We start from the raw sequence: 23,316 nt of genomic DNA, 5'->3' as shown, positions 1-23,316 counted from the left end.
CCTGCACACACTCTCCCAGGTGCAGGGCTACCAGGAACCACTGAGGCCACATGCAGGAGAGGCTGAGGGACCAGCACCCCAACACCAACACCAGCACACACTCTCCCAGGTGCAGGACTGCCAGGGACCACTGAGATCACATGCAGGAGAGACTGAGGGACCAGCATCCCAACACCAGCACACACTCTCCCAGGTGCAGGACTGCCAGGGACCACTGAGACCACATGCAGGAGGGACTGAGGGACCAGCATCCCAACACCTGCACACACTCTCCCAAGTGCAGGGCTACCAGGGATCACCGAGGCCACATGCAGGAGAGACTGAGGGACCAGCGTGCCCAACACCAACACCAGCACACACTCTCCCAGGTGCAGGACTGCCATGGACCACTGAGACCACATGCAGGAGGGACTGAGGGACCAGCAACCCAACACCTGCACACACTCTCCCAAGTGCAGGGCTACCAGGGACCACTGAGGCCACATGCTGGAAAGACTGAGGGACCAGCATCCCAACACCAGCACACACTCTCCCAGGTGCAGGGCTACCAGGGACCACTGAGGCCACATGCAGGAGAGACTGAGGGACCAGCATCCCCAACACCAACACCAGCACACACTCTCCCAGGTGCAGGGCTACCAGGGACCACTGAGTCCACATGCAGGAGAGACTGAGGGACCAGCATCCCAACACCTGCACACACTCTCCTAGATGCAGGGCTACCCAGGACCACTGAGGCCACATGCAGGAGAGACTGAGGGACCAGCACCCCAACACCTGCACACACTCTCCCAGGTGCAGGGCTACCAGGGACCACTGAGACCACATGCAGGAGAGACTGAGGGACCAGCATCCCCAACACCAACACCAGCACACACTCTCCCAGGTGCAGGGCTACCAGGAACCACTGAGTCCACATGCAGGAGAGACTGAGGGACCAGCATCCCAACACCTGCACACACTCTCCCAGGTGCAGGGCTACCAGGGACCACTGAGGCCACATGCTGGAAAGACTGAGGGACCAGCATCCCCAACACCAACACCAGCACACACTCTCCCAGGTGCAGGGCTACCAGGGACCACTGAGGCCACATGCAGGAGAGACTGAGGGACCAGCATCCCAACACCTGCACACACTCTCCTAGATGCAGGGCTACCCAGGACCACTGAGGCCACATGCAGGAGAGACTGAGGGACCAGCACCCCAACACCTGCACACACTCTCCCAGGTGCAGGGCTACCAGGGACCACTGAGACCACATGCAGGAGAGTTGAGGGACCAGTACCCCAACACCTGCACACACTCTCCCAGGTGCAGGGCTACCAGGGACCACTGAGACCACATGCAGGAGAGACTGAGGGACCAGCATCCCAACACCAGCACACACCTCCCAGGTGCAGAGCTACCAGGGATCACTGAGGCCACATGCAGGAGAGGCTGAGGGACCAGCAGCTCTCGCAAGGCCACGGTTGGGTGTTTAATCCTTCCTGCCAGGAGAACATTGGCCATGGAATAGCACACCCCTATCGGCCTCCACTCTCAGGAATGCTCTGTTCTGACTCCCGTGTGTCCTCCATCCATGCTCACTGAGGACCCTCCTCCTGAGCCTGCAAGTGTGTTCTCCAGAGTTTGACCATGAATCAACATCACTACTCTTGGATTATCCTGCCTGCAGCCTGTCAAGACCACTTCAGTAACATACCTGTTTTGTTTTTAGAATGAAGCTTGAGTTCAACTTAAAGTCACCTTGTGGACCTCAGCGGTGGAAAGACAGAGGTCTAAACCCAACCCCAGAGCGCCCGTTGGCTGCTGTCCCGATCACACAGGGACGCAGATGGACAGGTATGAGAAGATGTTCTTTACTGACTTAGGTCTGGAGGTCCCATCTCGGGTTCACCACAAAGAAGATGTGGAGGGGCTGGTGTGTGGTTAGTTTCCTCAAAATAGAGCGTGCAGCGCAGGTGTTGCTGAGGTCGGTGGCAGCCTGTGCTTAGTGACAGGCACTTAATTGGAACCTGCTTGCTGAAGGCAAATCAAGCCACAGGACAGCAGGGGAGGGGTGGCTGCTGTCTGCTGAGAGCCACTCTGTGCTCTGAGTGCAGCTGTGTTGGGTCACCACTAATTTAACAAGCTGTGCTTTGGTGAACTAGCTGCGTTAACTGAAGGGACACTGTTATCGTTAGAAGGAAATCTGCTCATCCTAGTCTCCAGGCAGGGAGGAAGTTGTTAGTGTGCACCATAGACTCTGGGTACCTGTGCAGTCTTTCAGCACCACCTGGACTTCCTCTAGGCCAAAGAGGGGTTCCTCAGTTCACCAAGGGGTCACGGTGGCCAGGGCACATTTCCATTACTGCTCACTCAGTCGGCCATGCATGTAGCAGCAGGTGACCTGGCTCAGGGGCCTGGCATGTGGAACCTTGAGAGCCAGGTCGGACAGTTCTGGTTTGCAGAGTTAGCAACAGGTCTTTGCACGAAATCCTCTTTGCCACAGGTGGAATGTTACCTATTTCTAAGAGAAACACCAGCCTCTAGGTACGTACGTGCTTGAGTTATGGACCATGGACCACCAAGAGAGTTTAGAGGAGAAGCCCAGAGAGCAACCTTCTGATGAGAAAGAATTGCAAAGTGCCTCAGAAGGAATTAAAGTCTGTGTGAAAGACTCACCTAACCCGGCAAGCTGCCCCCAGTCCTGGTACAGCATCCGAGGCCCTCTGCTCCGAGCCACACACTACTGTCACTGTTGACTGTTGGCATTGCAGTAAGAGCAAGTCTGTCATTGAGTACCTACTGTATGTTGGGCTGCTTCCTGCCAGCATCCAACACCCATCATGCAGCGTGGCTGTTCTTGTCCTGCTAACCACGCCGCAGAAGGCAGCTGAGCCCAGGATCCAATACACCTCCACAGGAAAACATCATGTGTGAGCTCATGTGTGCAGCACTTTTCTTAATGGCAGTTAAAATTAGTAAGCCACGTGTTTAGTTAACATCCATGCATTCAATTGTTGCTGCTACCCTCAGGGTGAGTGGCATTAACAGTCCCTGCTTGCTCGGTTCGGGTTTCGGGCAGCTAACTCCAAGGTGGGAGGCAACCAGGCTCTTCCCACTATGCACATCTTAGACCCTGACCCAAATATTGCTGTTCCCTTCGTGACCTGGGTCCTGCTCAAGAACATGTCCCATAGGTAGAGAGGGCCCTGCCTGGGAATGGGCCTGGATCCTGCCCAGGAACCCACTGCCTAGGTAGAGGTGAGCCCTGGATGGGCCTGGATCCTGCTCAGGACCCCTGCCTAGGCAGAGGTGAGCCCTGGATGGGCCTGGATCCTGCTCAGGACCCCTGCCTAGGCAGAGGTGAGCCCTGGATGGGCCTGGATCCTGCTCAGGACCCCTGCCTAGGCAGAGGTGGGCCCTAGATGAGCCTGGATCCTATTCAGGACCCCTGCCTAGGCAGAGGTGAGCCCTGGATGGACCTGGATCCTGCTCAGGAACCATGCCTAGGCAGAGGTGAGCCCTGGATGGGCCTGGATCCTGCTCAGGACCCCTGCCTAGGCAGAGGTGAGCCCTGGATGGGCCTGGATCCTGCTCAGGACCCCTGCCTAGGCAGAGGTGAGCCCTGGATGGGCCTATTGTGAGTCTGATGGCACTGAGCCCCCGCCCTGTTCCCGCACTCTTCTCTGGTTGTTTTCCTTGTGGTGGTGCTTGGTGGGCTCCCCACCTGCTGAAGTTGGCTCTCTACCGTGAGCCACACTTCACGACTGTGGCTCTTCTTACTGGACCTCCTGGGTCCAGCTGGAAGGTAGCCTGTGGCAGAGCCTTTCTCTGCCCCCATTACGTTGGAAAGGAAGACACAGGCACCAAGGCATTGGAGGCCAAAGCCTTGACCCAGGGACATTGCTTACTCAGAGGAAATCGATGTGAAAGTGACATCGAGTCCTTAATGTCAGAAAAGTTAATCCTAAAGTTCATGTTCACTCGGTCAGTCAAAACTACTGCCGGACAGCACCTGCATGTTCCACAATGAGATGCTGGCCTGGGGTATGGCCACCATCTCCCTGACAGGAGCCTGGGCCCCAGAAGATCATGCCCAAGTGCCCACCTGGCTCACGCAGCTGGCCTGACTCAAGGTGCTCACGGCCCGCATGTAGCTCTGGTTCCTTGAGCGGAATTTCGGGGAGTTGTAGTTGGCAGAGGGGTCCAGGCTGTGACCGACAGACACCTCACTTGCAGCTTGCAGGTAGCTCTGGCTACAAGAAAAGAGAAAGGAGAGAAGGAACCGGTGAAACCAGGTGGGTGGGAGGGACCACCCCTGGAGCTCAGAGGCTGTGTGTGCTTCCAGCAGAATGTCCGTCTCTGGGGGGGTGGTAACATGGCCTTATGCAAATATTCTGAAGTTTACATCCACAAATGTGAATTTCATCAAAAGTAATATGGGAGGCTAGTTACAGTCCTGGATTTAAGCTGACAGCTGAGAGCCTCATAAAAATCATGTTAGCTTTTTGGCAACTTTACATTACTTGAAAAAATAAAAGATGTAATGACTTCAGTTATCACTTCAGTTTTAAGTTATGCAAAAGGTTAGCAGATCATGCAATGTGGGCCAAAAGAAATAGTAGACTGAGGAATCAATCCATTGTATTACCACAATGACCACTCTCTTCCAAAGTCCCTGAAAAATAAACACCCTCTGGTTGGGTGTGGTGACTCACACCTATAATCCTAGGGGCTCAGGAGGCTGAGGCAGGAGGATGGCAAGTTCAAAGCCAACCTCAGTGCTGGGGTTGAGGCTCAGTGGTAGAGTGCCTGTTTAGCATGTATGAGGCACTGGGTTCGATTCTTAGCACCACATATAAGTAAACAAAAATAAAGGTCCATCAACCACTAAAACAATAAAAATAAAAATAAGTAAAGCCAGTCTTAGCAACTTAGTGAGGACCTAAGCAACTCAGTGAGACTCTGTCTCTAAATACAATACAAAAAAGGGCTGGGGATGTGGCTTAGTGGTTAAGTAACCCTGAGTTCAATCCCCATACCAAAAATAAATAAATAAATAAGTAAATAAACACCCTCTGGTCCTCCTTCTGGTCATTTTTAAAATGTTGAAAGTGTGGGAAAATCTTGAGGACCTTTGGCAGGTAGAAGGTCCAGGCTTGCTCAAATTTCTGCCTAATTTGATCTCTTTCCTTTCAGGTTTTACCTACCATCTTTCCACAATGCATAAACATTCATCTTATTTTATAAAAGTCTGGAGGACTATGGACAGAAATGATTAATCACCCTCTTTCCTGTTTCGGATCATAACGGAATATCAAGTACCTTGCACAGACCTGCATATAAAAATGTACAAGTTCTAGGTGGATAATTGTGACTTCATCAATGGGTGTTCAAATATGCCCCCCTTTTCTTCCCCCAAAGTGTTGATTTTGTTTTCTCTCTGATTCTGCTTTGCCACCCAACCACATTCCCATCCTTTTTACTTTTTATTTTGAGACAGGGCTCATTATGTTGCCAAGTTTGGCCTTGAACTCTCAATCCTCCTGTCTTAGCCTCCCAAGTCATGGGATTATAGGCATGTGCCACTGTGCCCAGTTCTCTGATTTACTTTAAAAATGGGATACCAGAGAAAACAAACTGAACTCTATAAATTCAAATTAAGTGAAGTCTATTAATTACAGATAAAAAGTCGTTCTTTCAGTTACAATTTTTTTGCTCTAAAATAAGGTACATAGCTTGCTCCAACTTCTACGTCTTTCCTCTCCACTCAAAACAGAAGAGTGGGACCATGTCTGTGGGAGGGGATTGTGCAAAGGAGAGCGCCGAGCTGTGAGCTGGCCTGACCCTGGTCACAGGGAGCAGGACGCAGCCCTCGCTGACTCCTGCTCACTGTGACCCTGGTCACAGGGAGCAGGACGCAGCCCTCGCTGACTTCTGCTCACACACGCACACATGCCCACAGTTCCACAGCAGGCTTGGGGTGCCCCAGCAGAGTCTGCCCTGCCTGCTCTGGGGATCCCCAGGCCACCTGGGGACAGGCGAGCAGACCTGGACTGCACTGCCTGGCTGCTCCCTGACGGGCTGGGCTCACTGGCCCTGCCAGTTACCAGGGCTTCTCCCTCCCTGGAGAGCTCCCCTGCTCCTGCCAGCAGGTTACCGCCTGAAGAGCCAGCCTGAGCCCTAGGACGGGCTGTGTGGACGTGGGGAGCACAGGGCAGGGAAGGTGTGGATGCAGGGCGTCCTGGAGCCCGACCGGCCCTGCCAGCTCTCCTCGCAGACGTGAGAACCTGCCCCTGCGCTCTTCCTTGAGGTCTCTGGGCTCCACTTTCGCTCCTACCGGCTGCACCGTTTCTGATCTTTTCCAGGAGGCTGAGTACCCCTGCTCCCCAGGGCCACCATCTCACCATTTCAGCGTTCTCAGGCCAGAGCTCCTGCTGGCTGCAGAAGACCCTGGGCTCGGGCCCTGCTGGTGCCAGTGCCCACGACTCCCAGCTGGAGTCTGGTGCTGGAGCCGGTGACCTCAGCTCCAGCCATCGCCCTGCTGGTGGCACTCACAGGAGGTGCACACATCTGGTGATTCTCCTTGAAATACTAGTCACCTTGACCTCCATCCCCAGGCTCAGTGCAGGGTCCATGGGCTCTGCTGGGGTCACCTTGACCTCCATCCCCAGGCTCAGTGCAGGGTCCATGGGCTCTGCTGGGGTCACCTTGACCTCCATCCCCAGGCTCAGTGCAGGGTCCATGGGCTCTGCTGGGGGCACCTTGACCTCCATCCCCAGGCTCAGTGCAGGGTCCATGGGCTCTGCTGGGGTCACCTTGACCTCCATCCCCAGGCTCAGTGCAGGGTCCATGGGCTCTGCTGGGGTCACCTTGACCTCCATCCCCAGGCTCAGTGCAGGGTCCATGGGCTCTGCTGGGGTCACCTTGACCTCCATCCCCAGGCTCAGTGCAGGGTCCATGGGCTCTGCTGGGGTCACCTTGACCTCCATCCTCAGGTTTGGTGCAGGGCCCATGGGCTCTGCTGGGGTCACCTTGACCTCCATCCTCAGGTTTGGTGCAGGGTCCGTGGGCTCTGCTGGGGTCACCTTGACCTCCATCCTCAGGCTCAGTGCAGGGTCCATGGGCTCTGCTGGGGTCACCTTGACCTCCATCCCCAGGCTCAGTGCAGGGTCCATGGGCTCTGCTGGGGTCACCTTGACCTCCATCCCCAGGCTCAGTGCAGGGTCCATGGGCTCTGCTGGGGTCACCTTGACCTCCATCCCCAGACTCAGTGCAGGGTCCATGGGCTCTGCTGGGGTCACCTTGACCTCCATCCCCAGGCTCAGTGCAGGGTCCATGGGCTCTGCTGGAGGTTCAAGAACACAGGCAACAACAGGTGTTGGTGAGGATGTGGGGAAAAGGCACACTCATACATTGCTGGTGGGGTTGCAAATTGTTGCAGCGTCTCTGAAAAGCAGTGTGGAGACTCCTTAGAAAACTTGGAATGGACCTACCGTTTGACCCAGCTGTCCCACTCCTTAGTTTACACCCAAAGGACTTAAACTCAGCATACTACAGTCACTCAGCCACATCAATGTTCATAGCAGCTCAATTCACGACAGGTAGATTGTGGAGCCAGCCAAGATGCCCTCCGCCTTTCTGCCACGTCCTCTGGGGCTGACCGATGCTCTCAGCACGCTGTGGCTTCCCTAGAGACTGGATGGCCCAGTGCCCGTGCTTCCTGGCTGCTTTGGAGCGGCTCCACCCACTAAGGTGGAGAGTAGCATGTGTGGATATGCAAAGGTGAAGTAAAGTGGATTCTTGCTTTTATTTATCTGAAGAATTCTTTATTTCGCCCTTTTGTTTTTCGAGGCGTTTTTGCCGAGCACAGCACTGGCCACTTCCTGTGCCCTCTGGGGACAGGGTTCCACCGCCTCTGGCCTGCGTGCACTGCTGCTGCCCAGCTGCCTCTAGACAAGCTCTGGGCTTGCAGAAGTTGGCCTCGCTGCGCCTGGTGGGACACTTGCTGTGTGCCTGGCGTTCCCGAGAGACTCTGGGTCGTGAGGTGTTTTAAACGGAACCTGCGGAAACGTCGCCGATGCTCCTGGAGCAGCCTCCGCCGGTCCTCTGGCTTCCCGGCTGCCTGTACGCCCCTGTCTGCACCAGCCAGGCGGCTCTGCTCTGCCTCCTTCGACACTTAGTCTCGGCTCTACTCAACCTGGACAACACCTACCGCTCTGCTTCCAAATCTTGCGCTGTTTTTGAACCTGCACAGTGAATTTGTATCTCAGATATTGCATTTTTCTGTTCTTGAAAATGCAGCTGGTTATTTCTTATGGATTTCATTTCTCTGTTAAGTTTCCATGCAGAACTTTGAAACTTGATCTCCGTTTTGCACCCAGTTAAAAAATCAACTCAAATTGGATCCAAAGCCTTAGAGAGACCTGAACCTACAAAACCACTAGAAGGAAACCCACGGAACTCGCTTCAAAACACTGGTACAGGCAATGGTTTCCGAACACGACCCCAAAGCACAGACACAAAAGCAAAAGCAGACAAATGGGGCCGCAGCACGGTAACAGCCGCAAGTGGAGGCAGCGGCTGCCAGCCCAGAGAGGCTGCAGAGCGGGGGAATGTTTGCCAGTTATCCAAAGGGTTGATTCCCAGAATAGACAGGGAACTCAAAGGACTTCACGTCGAAGAATGAGTGATCCAGTTAAAAGTGGGAAAATGATCTGAATACACTCCTCAGAAGAACAGATACGAGCAGCCAGCACACCTACGAAAAATGCTCATTAACTTCCAGGGAAAGGCTAACCAAGCTACACACCAGGCCCCGCTTGGAACATCTATGTAAAAGCCAGTGTTGGAAAGGACGTGGAGGAAAAGGACTCTCATCCAGTCTCCACAGGAGTGTAGGCTAGGACATGCACTATGGAGGTTCCTCAGAACACTAAAAATGGAAGCACTATATGATCCAGTGTCCCACTCCTGGGAATGCATCCCAAAGAAATGAAGTCAGCATACCCAAGGGACACCTGCAAGCCATGTTGCTGCTCTGTTCCCAAGAGCCAAGATCAGGAGTCACCCAGCACCCAACAGCAGATGAATGGATGAAGAAAACTTGGCACAAGTGCTCGATGGAGTATTACTTGGTCAAGAAAAAGAAGGAAACCCTGTCATTCCTAGTAACATGGTGGAACTGGGGGGTGCCACATCGAATGGAATGAGCTAGGCACAGAAGACAAACACCATGCTCTCTCTTCTATGTGGAAGTCAAATGAAACTGACCTGAGTGTGGAATAGTGATTACAAGAGACTCGGGAGGGCAGGGTGCGGTGGGTAACAGGAGATTGGATTTGATCAGCGTGTGCTGTACATATGTGCTGAAAGGTCTCCCTGAACCATTAGTGTGAGCAGTTAACACATGTCAATCACAATAACAATTAAAAGGCTCTCTTTTCCTTCAAGAGTTTGAACCTTATAATGGCTGTTTTGATATCATGAACTAGACCTAGTAATAGCCACTTTAAAGTTATTTTCAGCTAATTCTAACGTCTGGGTCATCCCGGGCTGTTTTGATATGGACTGACTTCCTCCCTCCCTCCCTCCCTTCCCTCTTCCTGGTGTGAAGGACACAGTCAGAGACTCTGGATTTGTTATTCCTCTGACAAGAGCGGCTTTTGTTGTGGCCAATCATCCTGAACTCCTGGATGCTCGGGCTTACGCTGCTAGTGTGTGTGCGTGGACAGCTCCCAGTGTTGCCTGCTTAACTTGGTGGGTCTTACCGGCCGTGCGTTTTCATTTTCAGTGGGCAGCAGCAGGCCAGGGCCCTGTTTCTGACCTGGACTCCTGGCTTTCTCCTCTGGCTCCACCCCTCTGCTCCCGGCAGCTCGGAATCCCATCCGCCAACACTGGCTCCAGCAGGTCAGCTCTGCTGGAGTTCCTCCTTCCCGGCCACCGCGGAGGAAGAGCTCAGGGCCTCGCCGGGCGTGGCGTCGCAGGGTGGGTGGTGCCAGTCTTTAACATCCGCCACTCGGTCTGCCCGGGCTCGCCTCTTCTGGGGTCCACCACTGCCTCGCGGTAGGCCCCAACTTCCCGCGGCTTGCGAGTCGTGGGGCTGCGGTGGGCGCCCACCTGTGCTTGGGTGACCGAGCGGCAGAGGCACTCCTGAAGCAGGCCAGTGCCCCGGCCTGAGCCGCACACCCTCCTCTGGCTCCCGAGGGGCGTGGCCAGGGTGCCTCCACCAGGCGCGCTTTCCTGGCTTGGTGAAGGCTGGCGCTCAGGGTAGAAGTCGCACCTGGCGCACGGGCTGCTCGGACACTCCCGTCCAGCAGCGTGGTCCAGCCTGGCGTGCCGCGTGGCGGCTGCGGCACAGCGATGGAGCTGAAGCTCACACCCTGCTGCGGAGCCTTCGGCTCTTGCCCCACGGAACTCTCAGAGTGCCGTGGCCTCCCTTCTGAGACTTCCGGTGCGCGCAGCCTGTGGTCCCGCCTGCAGAGTGCCCGTTCCCCAGGGGACGTGAGCGGCAGGCTTCCTGCGCCACACCTGCTCAGACACGGATGACGCTGTGCCAAGGCCTCCCACCGTGCACTCCCGCCACCACGTCACACAGCGCAGACCGGCCCTGCTGTGCACCTGCACTAGAGACGGGAGGACCCCGGAAGAGAAGGCAGCGATTCAGTCCCGGGACAGTCAACGAATCCGGGGTGTGTGTTAAAATGCATCTTTCCCTATCACTTATTTTCCCAGAAAGACAAAAAATAGAGAAGGCCAGCATCGCAAACTAAATAAAGTCATCACAGACAGGAACTCAGAAGACTGGAGACCAGATCAGAGAGGACCTAAGCAAACCGCTTCTCCAAGCAGAGGGCGATTCTGTTGTCACAGTGTTCTAAAGACAGGCAGAAACTGAGCCTCCCACCCAGCAAGCACCTACAGGGCACCTTGGGCACCACCTTGCGCTCAGATGGAAGTACCTGACTCTCTGTTTTCTGTGGTGAATGGCACAATGCCGCAGGCTGGGTAAGCTAAGAAGAAAACTGGCTTATTTTCTACGGAGAAAGGGTTCTGGCCCAGGGTGGGGGCCTCATCTGGTGGTGGCCTCATCTGGTGGTGGCCTCATCTGGTGGTGGCCTCATCTGGTGGTGGCCTCTTGCTGGCAGAGTCCGGAGGCAACGCAGGGATCACAAGGCAAGAGTTGGACTACACCAGACCCAGCCAAAGGGGTCTGTATGGCAGACCTCTGTTATGGCCACACCACTATCCATGGCTGGGTGGGCGGCCAGGGAGTGGAGCCAGGACCCTCACACGGAGAGGGGAGTTAGCAGCATTTCCGAAGGCACACGCCCCCCCTCAGCAAGCGGCACGCTCACCTGCTGTCTGCAACTCGGCCCCTGCTGACCTCCCAGAGGCTGGGACCCTCCTCCCACCCCACTGACCTCCCGGAGGCTGGGACCCTCCTCCCGGCCAGCCTGGCTGTCAGAGCCAAGCTCCTGCTGTGCTGCTCTTCCCCACCAGCAGGTCTGCATCAGGCTGCTGACCCTCCCTCTGCTGTCCTGGTCTCTTGCCCTAGGCCTCAGGTCACCAGCGGTCCCTCACTTTCTTCCCTGCCGCCCTGGCCTTTGGGAAGTTTGATGACACCCAGCACCTGATTTTTCCCTTCTCTGCTCTCTGCAGCAGTGGACAGGGCTCTGTGATCCCTGGTGACTTGCCTCCTTGTTTCTGACCTTGGACTTACAACTCATTTCAACCCAAAGCCAGCTTCCCGTTGCCATAGGTATAAGAGGCCCTCCCTGGTCCTCCAGATGCCTGCTCCCTCTGCCCCTCCAGGTGACATGCCATGATGTATACTAAAGTGACCACAGGGCCCCAGAACCTGCGACCTCTCCCGTCTCTGACTGAGCTAACTCCGGCCCCTCCTGGGCCCTTGGGTTCTAGCCACAGTGGACTCTGCCTCCTTGAGGGGAGGATGTCCCTGTCCCTCCCTGCTTCCATCTCTGGCTTTCCGCACCCTCTGAGAGGAACTTCCCTTCGAACCTCCAGGTTGGGCTCCTCATGCTCAAGGTCAGCTTCGCAGTGAAGCCCACCCCAACCACACCATTTCAGAGAGCAGCCTCCCACCCTCCAACCCAGGTGGGCTGCTGGGCCCCTCCATGCTGAGTCCCCAGGACCAGTTCCGTCAGTAGCAAGCTCTGTCCTCCATCCCTGGCTATTCTGTTTATGTTACTGCCCATCTTCTGTCAGGAAGGAGCCCAAGGGCCCCATCTGTCTGCTCTGAGTGCCAGGGACGCTGTGGATGGCAGTTCAGCAGACCCCATGGCAGGATGGGTGCATGTACTGTGGCTGTCTCCCCGAGGGGTGTCGTCTGGTGGCACCCGACTGGGGAGGCTCTGGCATGAAGCACACCCAGACCTGCGGTGGGCAGACCTGCAGCCTGAGGCTGGTGCCTTGGACGCAGGGTCTTGTGCGTCCGCACATCCCTACTCCGGCTTTGGCGTTCACTTCCAAAGCTAAAGTTTCTTGGTGATATGCCACAGAGCTCTCAGCAGCAGACCAGGCTGGGCAGCTGGACTCTTAAAGGAAGTTCCAATTTCAGTGACTTCTACTAGCCGTAACACATCATTGTTAGAAATAGCAAGAGGTCTCACTGCTTCTGCTAGAACTGCTCTGCTCCTGTGTCACGGTGGACAGGGACACTCACTGACACCTCTGCAGGGCCTGGAGATGCACCCGCTCACCCTTTCCACATAGGCTGTTCTACACGTGCTCACTGGCAGCTTCAAGGGGCTGCCCACTTCCACGTGCCAGGGTTGTAGCAGCAGGAATGGGGAGGGTGGTAGCTGACAGGGCTAGGGAGGGACGGTGGACATCACCAAGACAACAGCACAGAGTGACACTAAGCAAGCCAGCAGACAACAATCAAGACCAAGCCTCAGGAGCAGCCCCTGGCCACTGTCCTCTCTTCAGCTTCCATTCGCAAGGACTGTCTTTCTGTCCTTCACTTTCAGCCCACGTGTCCTCAAGCCCATGGCAAGTTTCTTGCTGACAGCACACAGTTGGGCCTTGCTCCTGTGTTTTCCACCTGTTCAGGTGCTTTGTCCTTCGATGGGGAGTGTGACCTTTTACATTCAGAGGAGCTGGGGAAGGGCTTGCTGGTGCCGTTCTACTGCCTTCTGCCAGTCCCACAGTCCTCCTGTCGGCCTTCCATCTTGCTTTCATTATGCCTCACCAGTCTTCAAAAACTGTTATGCCTCGGTTCCTTCCTTTTTCTCTTGTGTGACGCAGATAGGTGTTTGTTTGTGTGGATGCATGGGGGATTAGTTCATAGTTTATGGGCTGGGATGTAGCTCAGTGGTAAAGTGCTTACCTAGCACATGCAAGCCCTGGGTTCAATCACCACAACAAAACAACAAAACAAACCTCAAAGTCATTGTAGCCCATTTTGCGTGGAAAACAACTTAATTCGAATGTGCCAAAACTCTACCCTCCGTTTCCCCCTCTCATTTTGTTACTCTTGCCACAATCTACAAGTATTCATATTGTGCATTTTATTTTATAACATTGATTTATTTAATTTATTTTTATGGTGCTGGGGATCAACACCAGGGCCTCAGGCATGCCAGGCAGGTGCTTTACCGCTGAGCCACATCCCCAGTCTTATTTATTTTCAGTATGTTTTTGGTTATAGAAGACTTATGTTTCCTAAATTTGCTACTAGAATTAAAGCGATGTGCACACATTGCACGGTACCTTTAGTTGCACACTGCAGGTACTTGGGTTCTCTGTGCCTTCACAGTTCCCATGGTCAGGGTCTGGCGGTGAGGGGCTGCCCCAGTGTTGGTCCATCTGGGACAATCTGTCTGTCTCACATTTTTGAGACATAGTTTCGCTGTGTATAGTATCTTTGTTGCCATTTTTGTTTCAGCACTTTAGCTATATTATCATGTTCCCTCCTGCCCTGTAAGATTTCTGTCCAAAAACCCACTGACAGTCTTAATGGAGCAAAAGTTTCCCTCGCACGAGACAGGTCAAGAAGGTTGGCTCTTCTCTTGCTGCTTCCAGGATTCTCTGCTGCCAACAGTTTTTCCACAGCGCGTCTTGGTGTGCGCTCCTTCGGTTCTATCTTATTTGGTGTCCCTTGAGCTTCTCTGCCTTGGAAAACGCTGGGAAGTTTTCGGCATGGTTCTTCTGAATGCGCCTTCCAGTCCTTCCTTCTCCTTTCTTCTGAGACGCCGTAACTTGTGGTAGGCTCTGCCTGGTGGTGCCTCAGATGTCCTCAGGTTCTTCACTGGTTCTCTTGCTTGTCTCTTTGCTCCTCTGGTTGGATTATTCCCTATGGCTCCCTTTGTGTTCATGGACGTCCCTCCTGCGTGGCCTGGTCTGCTGTGGACTCTGTCTCTCAGTCGACTCACGAGTTTTTCATGATTTGTTTGGTGCTTTTCTGTATGTTGCATTGCTTTGTTGACACTCTTGTGTTGTTCACGCATTTTTCTCCTGACCTTGCTAAGCGCTTTTTTGATCTCTGTCGAGTTGTGTAACTCCCTTCATTAGCGTTGGCTCCTGAGATCGATCTTGTTCCTCTGTCTGGAGCATCTTTTCTGGCTTCCCCTCTCCTTTGACCCGCTGGGCTGCTGTCTGCAAGTGGAGAAAGCAGGCACCTCTCCCAGGGTTCCCAGCTGGCCTCCCACACGATCATCCCTGCCAGGCACTCCCAGGGCCTCACCCACCTTCCTTTCCGGAGACAAGCAGCAGCCCTGGTTTTGCCTGCTGGCTCTCTCCAAGCCAGGGGCAGAGCCATGGCACCTACCAGTCCAAACCATCATCTCTGTCCCCAGGCGGCTGGATGCACTGCACCACCACAGCTCCGCAACTGGCAGAGACCCCAGTTTTAAGGCAACCCTGGAAGGTCTGGGGCATCAGGAGCATGATCACACCTTCCTTCCCAGGGGAAGTGAGGGTGGGGATTCCTGCCTGCTCGCTCTGTTGAGCAGGGACCAGGACATGTGCACCATCCCAAGTCATGGTGTCCATATTCCCCAGGCACCGGACCTGGACTACGCCAGATCATTCTGAGCTCCAAGACTCGTAGGAAGGTCAGACCTTGGGGAGCATTAGGGAAAAGCTGGGGTGCTAAGTGCACTTCTAGCACCTTCCCTCCCTCCCCCGAGGTGGGAGCGAGGGACCTCTCCCAATCACATAGCTCTGTGTGAGGGCAGGGATTCAGGTGAGCATCCCCTACCGTTTTCTGGGTCTGGTTTCATGTTTGCTTGGGGTGTGGGTGACGTTCAATGAGATTCTAGATTTCTCTCACAAAGGGGATTTTCCCACACACCCAGGGGTTAGAACACAAGTTCTTGATGAACTGGAGTGTTTGGGGGAGGGCTCAGGGCTTCCTGCCGTCATCTTGTTGTCACTGTTGCAGTGCTTCATGGCACGGGCCGCGTGTGAGGCAGTCTGAGTGCTCCCTGAGGAAGGAGCCCCCCACCCGGCTGTGGGAAGCTGCGAGCGCTGAGCCGGCATGACCCCGAAGCCCACGCCCCAAAGCAGGACGAGCACACCACACTCAGACCCGGAGCCCCCGGGGGTCAGCTGGCGACAGCTACAGCGGAGGTGAGAGGCAAGTGCGCGCTGCCCTTTGGCTGGAGGAGGCGGTGGGGAGCCGGGAGAGGTGGACAGAAAGCCTTGCATCTGCAGTGGACAGAGCTGCAGGAAAGGTGGCGGGTCACCGCCGGGGACCAGGCATGGCACTGCCTCTGTGCCTTGTCACACGTGTTCAGAGCCCAGAGCTGAGGGCAGCAGAATCGCTGAGCCAGGGCCTGAGCCTGAGCCTGTCGCTGCGGTGACCACAGCACAGGGGACACACTCCACGGGCAGAGTGACCATGGGGACACAGGCAGGCCACAGGGCACTAAGGAGCAGGAGCTAGCACTCAGGATCTTCCCCCACAAACACAGACGTGCCTTTGGTAGAAAATCCAGAGGATAGTTAAAAGAAAAACCCAGCTACAGGCCCATCGGGAGACCTGGCGTTGGCGCTTTGTGCCTCCGGGCATTCGAGTCCCGTTGCGTGTGCTGTTTTACGTGTTGGTTTGCCTGGGACAAGGCACCGAACTCCAGCGTCGGTGTCCCCATGGCAGTGTCGTGGCAGAGATGACCTCTAAGTGGTCGACGTGGGTGGAGCAGATGACCCCGTGTGGGCGGCTGCCTTCAAACCGCCGAGGGCCTCAAGGGAGGCGGCGTCTGAGCCGGTGCATCAGAACCTGCGCACACCCTGGGGCCCGCGAGCCCTGTGCAGTGCACACAGTGCCACGGTCCCTCTGCTGTGGCACAGCAGGGCCACCACGGTGCTATGTCACGGTGAGGCCACCACCGACTCACAGGGCGACGGGCACCTCAGTGTTCTGAGCTCTCCTCCGCCCACTGGGGAAGGATGGCGTCCAGCTGGTCCAGCGCCGGCACAGTCCAGCCCTCGCTGGCCGTCAGCCCCAGGGGCCCCACTGCATACCACCAGACCCTCCGTCTCAGGGCCACTGGTGTGCCGGTCCCCGTCCCGTGTGGACTCCCGGCTCCCCGCAGCTGCCAGCAGCGGTGCCCTCGGCTCCACCCTGGCTCTGGGACGGGTCCACTCCGGGTCCGGTGCCCAGGGCGGCAGCACAGCTTACGGAGGTGAGTGTGCAAAGGGATGAGTCTCCACCACACTCAGGAAGGCGGGCGGCAGGTCCCTCTGCGCCTCTCACCCGCAGCTTCCCGCTGTGTCGTGGACACCCTGACGGGGTGGGGCTCCGCACAGAGACAGTTCTAAAGTCCACGAGGCAGCCCTGCTCCACGCTAGGCCGGTCTGCGTTGGGGCCAATGACAGATGGTCATCTGAGTCTACTACAGACAACGGGGACTGAGATCCCCCAGCGCCTCCTGCTGGCCTCTGGTTTTATTCCGAACTATTTCCTTAAGGCCTATGAGTAGGATGGACACATGTTTTTAACCAATTGCTCAATGGACAAGAATTTAAAAACATTTTTATTAAAAACAAATGGTTATTTCAAAAATCAAAGTCATCATTAAAATCACCTTTTAAAGCTGGGCAAAGACGTCTTTAGTAATTTCAAATTAACTGTATTTAGGTTTAGCCTCCTAGCTAAGTTCCAAACAATCTGTGCAGTTCTTTATTAGTTTATTTACTTGATGATTTATATACTCAGTCTTTAATACATTCTTCTTTATTGGATAAATTAAAAATGAACTCATAATTAGCCAAAATGCATTGAAGAAGATAATGAATTCCGTAGAAGATTTTGTCTTTGCCATTTGAGAGAATAACATATGACATGACCTATTTAGAAAAATTCACTGCTGCTTCTACTGTGAGGTTTAATTTTACTTACCTGTGCCACAAACATACAGATTTGTCTCTCTTGTGCTATTCTTTTTACTCAGGGCCTTCTTTGAAGGTCAGTCCTCAATAGCTGTTGAAGATTCATTAGCAGGAAGCCTTGCATGGCTTTGTACGGAAGTATTTCACTGGTAAATCTTTGCTGCAACTACTTTTTTTGTACCAGGGATTAAACCCAGGACACTTTATCATTAAGCTACATCCCCAGCCCTTCTTATTTATAGTTTGAGACAAGGTCTCACTAAGTTGCTGAGGCTGACATTGAATTTGCAGTCCTCCTGCCTCAGCCTCCCAGGTTGCTGAGATCACAGGCCTGTCTCACTGCACTGGTTGTGCTAGACATTTCCAAGTCCATAAACTTAAAGGGAGTGAGTCCTGTCTGAGGAACGGTCACTCTGAATGCTCCTCACTGTTCAAATGTGAATTTCTTTGTACACTATGACATCGGAGCTTTGTCTCTGGCCCTTGGTCACTGCATAGGAGTGCATAGCCAGGTGGACCCTGAACACAGCAGGCCCACTGCAGACGGTCGGCAGACAGTCGGCAGTTTCCTAGGAACCTGTGTCATCATGAATGAAAACTGAAACGTTGAAAACTGAGCTCAGAGAATCGGAAGTTAGAAAAAACTGAAAAAAAAAAAAAAAAAAAAAAACCCGATGGTATCTTACTTTTGACTCCAAATAGAATTTCTACCAAAAGTAAGGCCTGAAAAGAAAAACTGGACAACATTTAAAAGTTTTAAACATAAAAATTTATGAAAGTATTTAAAGGAAAAAATGATTAATAGTGGCTACCTCTTCCTCCTTTAATTCATTCAAGCCTTGAGTCCAAGGGTAAACCAAAATCAAAATTGCAGGATATCTAGGAAGTGATTATAAAGATCACAGACCAACATGCATGTGATGTAGCTAAGGTACACTCTTAGGAACATGCAGAGTCTTAAACATTTTCATTACTAAGTAAGTATTCGACTGAAGAATGAAGCGAAAAAATAGATCTAAGGAAGCACTAATGATGAAAGCGGAAATGGGTAAATCAGAAAGCAGGAAAACAGCAGGAGGAGGTCCATCAACCGAGTCATTCTGCAACGTGGACCTCCTGACCCTCCTGCCTCGCCCTTGATTGGCATTTTCCTTTCTCAAGACAATGTCCCAAGGTTGACAGACCCCTACAGCCAAAGTTATCTTCCCTGAGAAGCAAATCAGTAAGGATTTCCCCAGGACATTCTCCCACGGTGGGTGTTCTACTGATGGACGATGTGGCCCTGCGTTTCTGCAAAGGGACCACTATTCTGAGCAAGGTTGTGCTGTCTACAGCTAGGAGACCTGTGCATTCTTAGACATGGTTTTCTAGGACAGCATCCTGTTAGGTTTTCGGTGAATTGGGCAACGGGCCAGACTCAGAGCAGACCTTCTCCTCTCCCTCAGGATAGGGAGGTCCACTATGGATGGATTAAGGGCCCTGTTGAACCCATTCAAACATCTGAAATTACTTCCATTCTGGTCAGTTTTTCTTCACTGTATTGATGAACATATAAGATTCCCAGGCAGCTGTGCCCTGGGAGAATTCTGCTACGATCTTGCCAAAAGAGGAAACATCCCAGCAGTAAGTAGTTCTGCACATTCACAAAGAAGTACCTCCTGGCAACACTGTACAATAATGAAAACACAGTGGCAGTTCCTCCCAAATTAACAGAGTATCAATGATAGCTCACCACTCATTGACCTAGGGTCAGCAGGTGCTGGACCTACAAACCTGCTGGGGCCCCTAGGACCTCAAGCCCTGGTGGGGTCCCTCGAGCCCTGGTGTCACACCTGCAGTATCTTAGGTTACTTGGCAAGAGCCCGTGAAGTCTGTGATGGAGCTGAGGGTGAGTCTCAGTGCACCCTGGGGTAGAAGGAGCACCAGGTGTGCCTGAACTCAGGACCCTGGTAGCAGATGAGGAAGGCAGCAAGAGCCAGGGAGGAGCACAGAGAGGGGCCAGGAGAGGTCTGTAAAATCAGAGGGACTGCACGCCTCTGCCGCTGGCTTTGAAGACACAGGCAGGAACCACCAGCCAAGAGTGGCATCTAGAACCGAGTGCTAACCTCAGCTAACGATCTGCAAGGACACAGGACCCTGATCCCACCATGGCCACAGACAACTCCCCACCCAAAGCCCAGAAGACATGTAGACGTGGACACTTGGGTTTCAGTTGGCAAGACCCCACTGGACTGAGCACGGTGGGGCTTTCTGAGGAGAAACCTGCCTCTCTCCGAGCTGCGAAGCTTGTGTGGTTTTTCAGGATTGCAGCAGAACACTAACAGAAGAGTGAAAAGAAGAAGTCCCGGCAGCGCAGCATGGTCCCGGCTTGCTCGAAATGCGTGTTTCATGTGCATGTGGCCATGCGGGCAGTGTGGAGCCAGCCCTCTGCCGTGGGTGCTCCTGGGCAGGGGATGCCAGAGGCAGGCCACTGTCCTACTTGATGCCGTCGCCTTTGTGTGAGGCCCTTGCTGAGTGTCACAAATCTGGCCCTTTAAAGGTGAGTCTCGTAATGCGTTGGCTTTGTCGCTCGTGAGCTGCGAGGGGCTATGCGCTGCAGAGATGCCCGGCTGGTGCAGGGCCCTGGGCACCGGGTTCCCAGGCGCACACCAGGGTTCTCACATGGAGCAGCTGCCACGCTGCACATCAGTTCCCAGCTGCATGGCACCAGTGTTGAAAAGAAGACCCCTCTTCTGCAGATCATGGGTCTTCAGTGTGCGTCACACACAGCGTGGGGCAGTCCGTGGCAGTGCCCACTGCCGTCCAGGGCTGTGGCCCTGACATGTGTTTACTGACCAGCAAAGGCCTGAGTCCAGGAGCCTCCTTCTCCTCTTGTGCTGTGGATGGAACCAGGGCTCCAGGCCTCCTCCGCATGCCCACCGTGGAGCCGTACTGCAGTCTCCACTTACTCTGCTCTTCATTTTTGATTAGACTTTACGACTGTCAGGATGAAAGGACAAATACTAGAATAGGACTAGAGTTAGTGTGCATAAAACAAAGAACAAAATCAGGTGGAAAGCAAGGCAGAGGTGTGTGGCGAGGGGCTTGGAGCACCCAGGAGACAGCAGCGCAGAGTAGGCCACCTGCCGGCAGGCAGGCAGGTGCCTGTGGTCAGCGACCTGGAGGGACAGCCTCCCGAGCAGACAGGCGCCCGCAGAGAGGCCTGCTCCACCTGGGCTCGGAGGCTGGGCTCGGAGCTGCACAAACTCCCACACAGCCTGGCACTGAGAATCCGCCCTGGTTTCCTCCAACTGAAGTCACAGATCGGGAAGCCGTCCACCCACAGGTGCCGTGAGACTGAAAGAGGAAGCCTCCCCCGGGGAGCACATGGCTCTCCATGCACTGAAAACTGCTCACGAAGGGCTGAATGCCCCCGAGGCCAGCAGCTGGCCCCACCAGGACTCGCGCAGAGGGGGAGCAGCCTTACACGCTGCCCCCCACGAGTTCACGGGTGGTTCTCTCAGTGGCTCAGAGGGGCTTCTTTCCAGGCGTCCTCAACAGCAGTTCACGGGCAGGCTGGCTGGCAGTGACCCCTGTTGTGCCAGTCACAAGATGTGGGTCTCGTTCATTCACCCAGCGTGTGTGGACACACAGGACCCAGGGCAGAGAGGGTACAGCGCGGGGACCCAGAAGTGGGTGCAGACCTTTGGGGAAGCAGAGCCTGTGGCTGGGCAAGCAGGGGAACGGACGCAGGGGACCCGGGTCAGGGGAGGCTCTGGAATGCCGTGATCCCCGGCCCCGGTGGAGGGAAGAGCGAGGCCTGCTGAGGCTGCGTTCAGCGGCTGCGAGCCGTCCAGCGGGTCAGAGTGCAGACTCGAGGTTGGGGACACGAGGGACGCAATGTCCAGTGGTCAGGAGTCAGATCAGGTGGCCACAGAACCCTCAGACTGTGGCTGGCCAGAGAGCAGAGTGGAGGGGACGGCCTGGGGCTGGAGGCAGGCGGGCTACAGGGGAGGGGGCGAGGGCCGGGGCGCAGGAGGCCTGGAGAGCCGGGTGGAGGGGAGCCGTGTCAGGAAAGCCAGGGGCGTGGACTCCTCCGAGGGCTCCCACCGCCTGGCTGCCTTGGAAGGCCCTGGAGGATGCTGGCGTTGGCCACTCCCAGGTCAGCGGGCCCCTCGTGCCACAGGCGGTCATGGCCTCTGGCGGGGCGCAGGCCTAGGAGGTGGCAGCCGTCACCCGCTCAAGACCTCGCCCTTCTGCTTGGGGAAGCTTCCTGGGGCAGGGAGCGCAGAAGCAGGCCAGCATCGCGGGCCGCGCTCCCGGACCAAGGCAGCGTCGCTCCTTACACCCCGGCCACCCCACCTGGCCAGGGCCCAGGCCTGCAAGGTGCCTGGAGTGGCTCCGCCCACGGGAGGAGTCAGGCTGGGCTCTCCTCGCCCGGAGGCCGCCCGCCCGCCTCTCCCTGCACCCCCTCTGCCTTGCAGCTTGCCTGCTCTGGTGCAGCGTCCGAGCCCTGCTCTCTCAGCTTCCCCAGAGCTCTGCGAATTCCGGCCAGTACGGGCACACGGCTCCCAGCAAGGCCACGGCAGCGCTTCTCCGCGCAGGTCCCAAGGTCTGCGGCGCTCGCTGGGGTCCAGGGGCACAGGCTTCTGTCGACCAGCCGCCCTTTTCTTTCTTTAATTTTCTCTTCTTTTCTTTCCTTCCTTTTCTTTCCTTTCCTTTTCTCTTCCTTTCTTTCATGTCTTTATTCACTTTAATTGATGAAGATACTTTCTCTAGGTCCAGAATTTGACTAGACTTTTCTCTAACCTTTAGAGACCCCCATGTCACTGCCCTCTGGCCGAAACAGTCTGCCATGAATCCTGTTCAACTCCAGGTACAATATATCTGTAGTTTTCCTCTGTTTTTTTTTTTTTTTAATTTTAAAATTTGTTCTGTTAGTTGTATATGACAGTGGAATGCATTTATACATTTTGATAGATCATTCATAAATGGAGTGTAATCTCATTTTTCTGATTTTGCATATTATAGGATAACATGGGTCATGCAGTCATATATGGACATGAGGTAACGATGTCTGTCTCATTCTACTGTCCTTCCTGCCCCAACACCCCTTCCCCTCCCTTCACTCCCCTCTTCCTGATGATAAGACAACTCTATTCTTCCCTATCCCCCCTCCTTATTGTGAATTAGCATTCACATAGCAGAGAAAACATTTGGTCTTTGGGTTTTAGGCACTAGAACAGAGACACTGCACCTACTACAAGAAAAAGTGGTCCAAATCTTCACCATGTCAGCCTAGGACCTGACTTCCTTAACAAGACCCCTAAAGTGCAAGAAGTAAAATCAAGAATCAATAAATGGGATGGATTCAAACTAAAAAGCTTGTTCTCAGCAAAAGAAACAATCAATAATGTGAAGAGAGAGTCTATGGACTGGGAGAAAATCTTCACCACATGCACCTCAGATAAAGTATTCATCTCCGGGATATATAAAGATATATATATATAAAACACCAAAACAACAAATAACCCAATCAATAAATGGGCTAAGGAACTGAGGAGACACTTCACAGAAGAAGATCTACAACTGATCAACAAATACATGAAAAAATGCTCAACATCTCTAGCAATTAGAGAAATATAAATCAAAACTACTCAAAGATTCCATCTCACCCCAGTCAGAAGGGCGATTATCAAGAATACAAGCAACAATAGGTGTTGGAGAGGACGTGGGGGAAAGGTTCACTCATACATTGCTGGTGGGACTGCAGATTGGTGCAGTCACTCTGGAAAACAGTATGGAGATTCCTCAGAAAACTTGGAATGGACCCACCATTTGACCCAGCTATCCCACTCCTTGGCCTATACCCAAAGGACTTAAGATCAACACACTACAGTAACGCAGCCACATCAATGTTTATAGCAGCTCGATTCACAATAGCTAAACTATGGAGCCAATCCGGGTATCTGCTTTTTTTTTTTTTTTAAGATTTG

General features: G+C 54.1%; 1 protein-coding gene across 2 annotated transcripts in view; it reads right to left on the bottom strand.

Annotated features, from left to right (window-relative positions):
* The window catches only part of Dlgap2 (DLG associated protein 2), a 255,830-nt gene that overhangs the window by 46,708 nt on the left and 185,806 nt on the right, over positions 1 to 23,316 (bottom strand). For both annotated transcript variants that reach the window (XM_047551363.1, XM_047551362.1), the window contains one exon: positions 4,095 to 4,242. In XM_047551363.1, coding sequence (XP_047407319.1) covers positions 4,095 to 4,242 — 148 coding nt within the window. The remainder of the gene's footprint in view (positions 1 to 4,094; positions 4,243 to 23,316) is intronic.

This window comes from Sciurus carolinensis, chromosome 4 (genome assembly GCF_902686445.1).
Source record: "Sciurus carolinensis chromosome 4, mSciCar1.2, whole genome shotgun sequence".
In the NCBI taxonomy this organism is placed as follows: Eukaryota; Metazoa; Chordata; class Mammalia; order Rodentia; family Sciuridae; genus Sciurus; species Sciurus carolinensis.
Note: the sequence above shows the minus strand (reverse complement) of the source record. Positions and strands in the feature narration are given on the sequence as shown.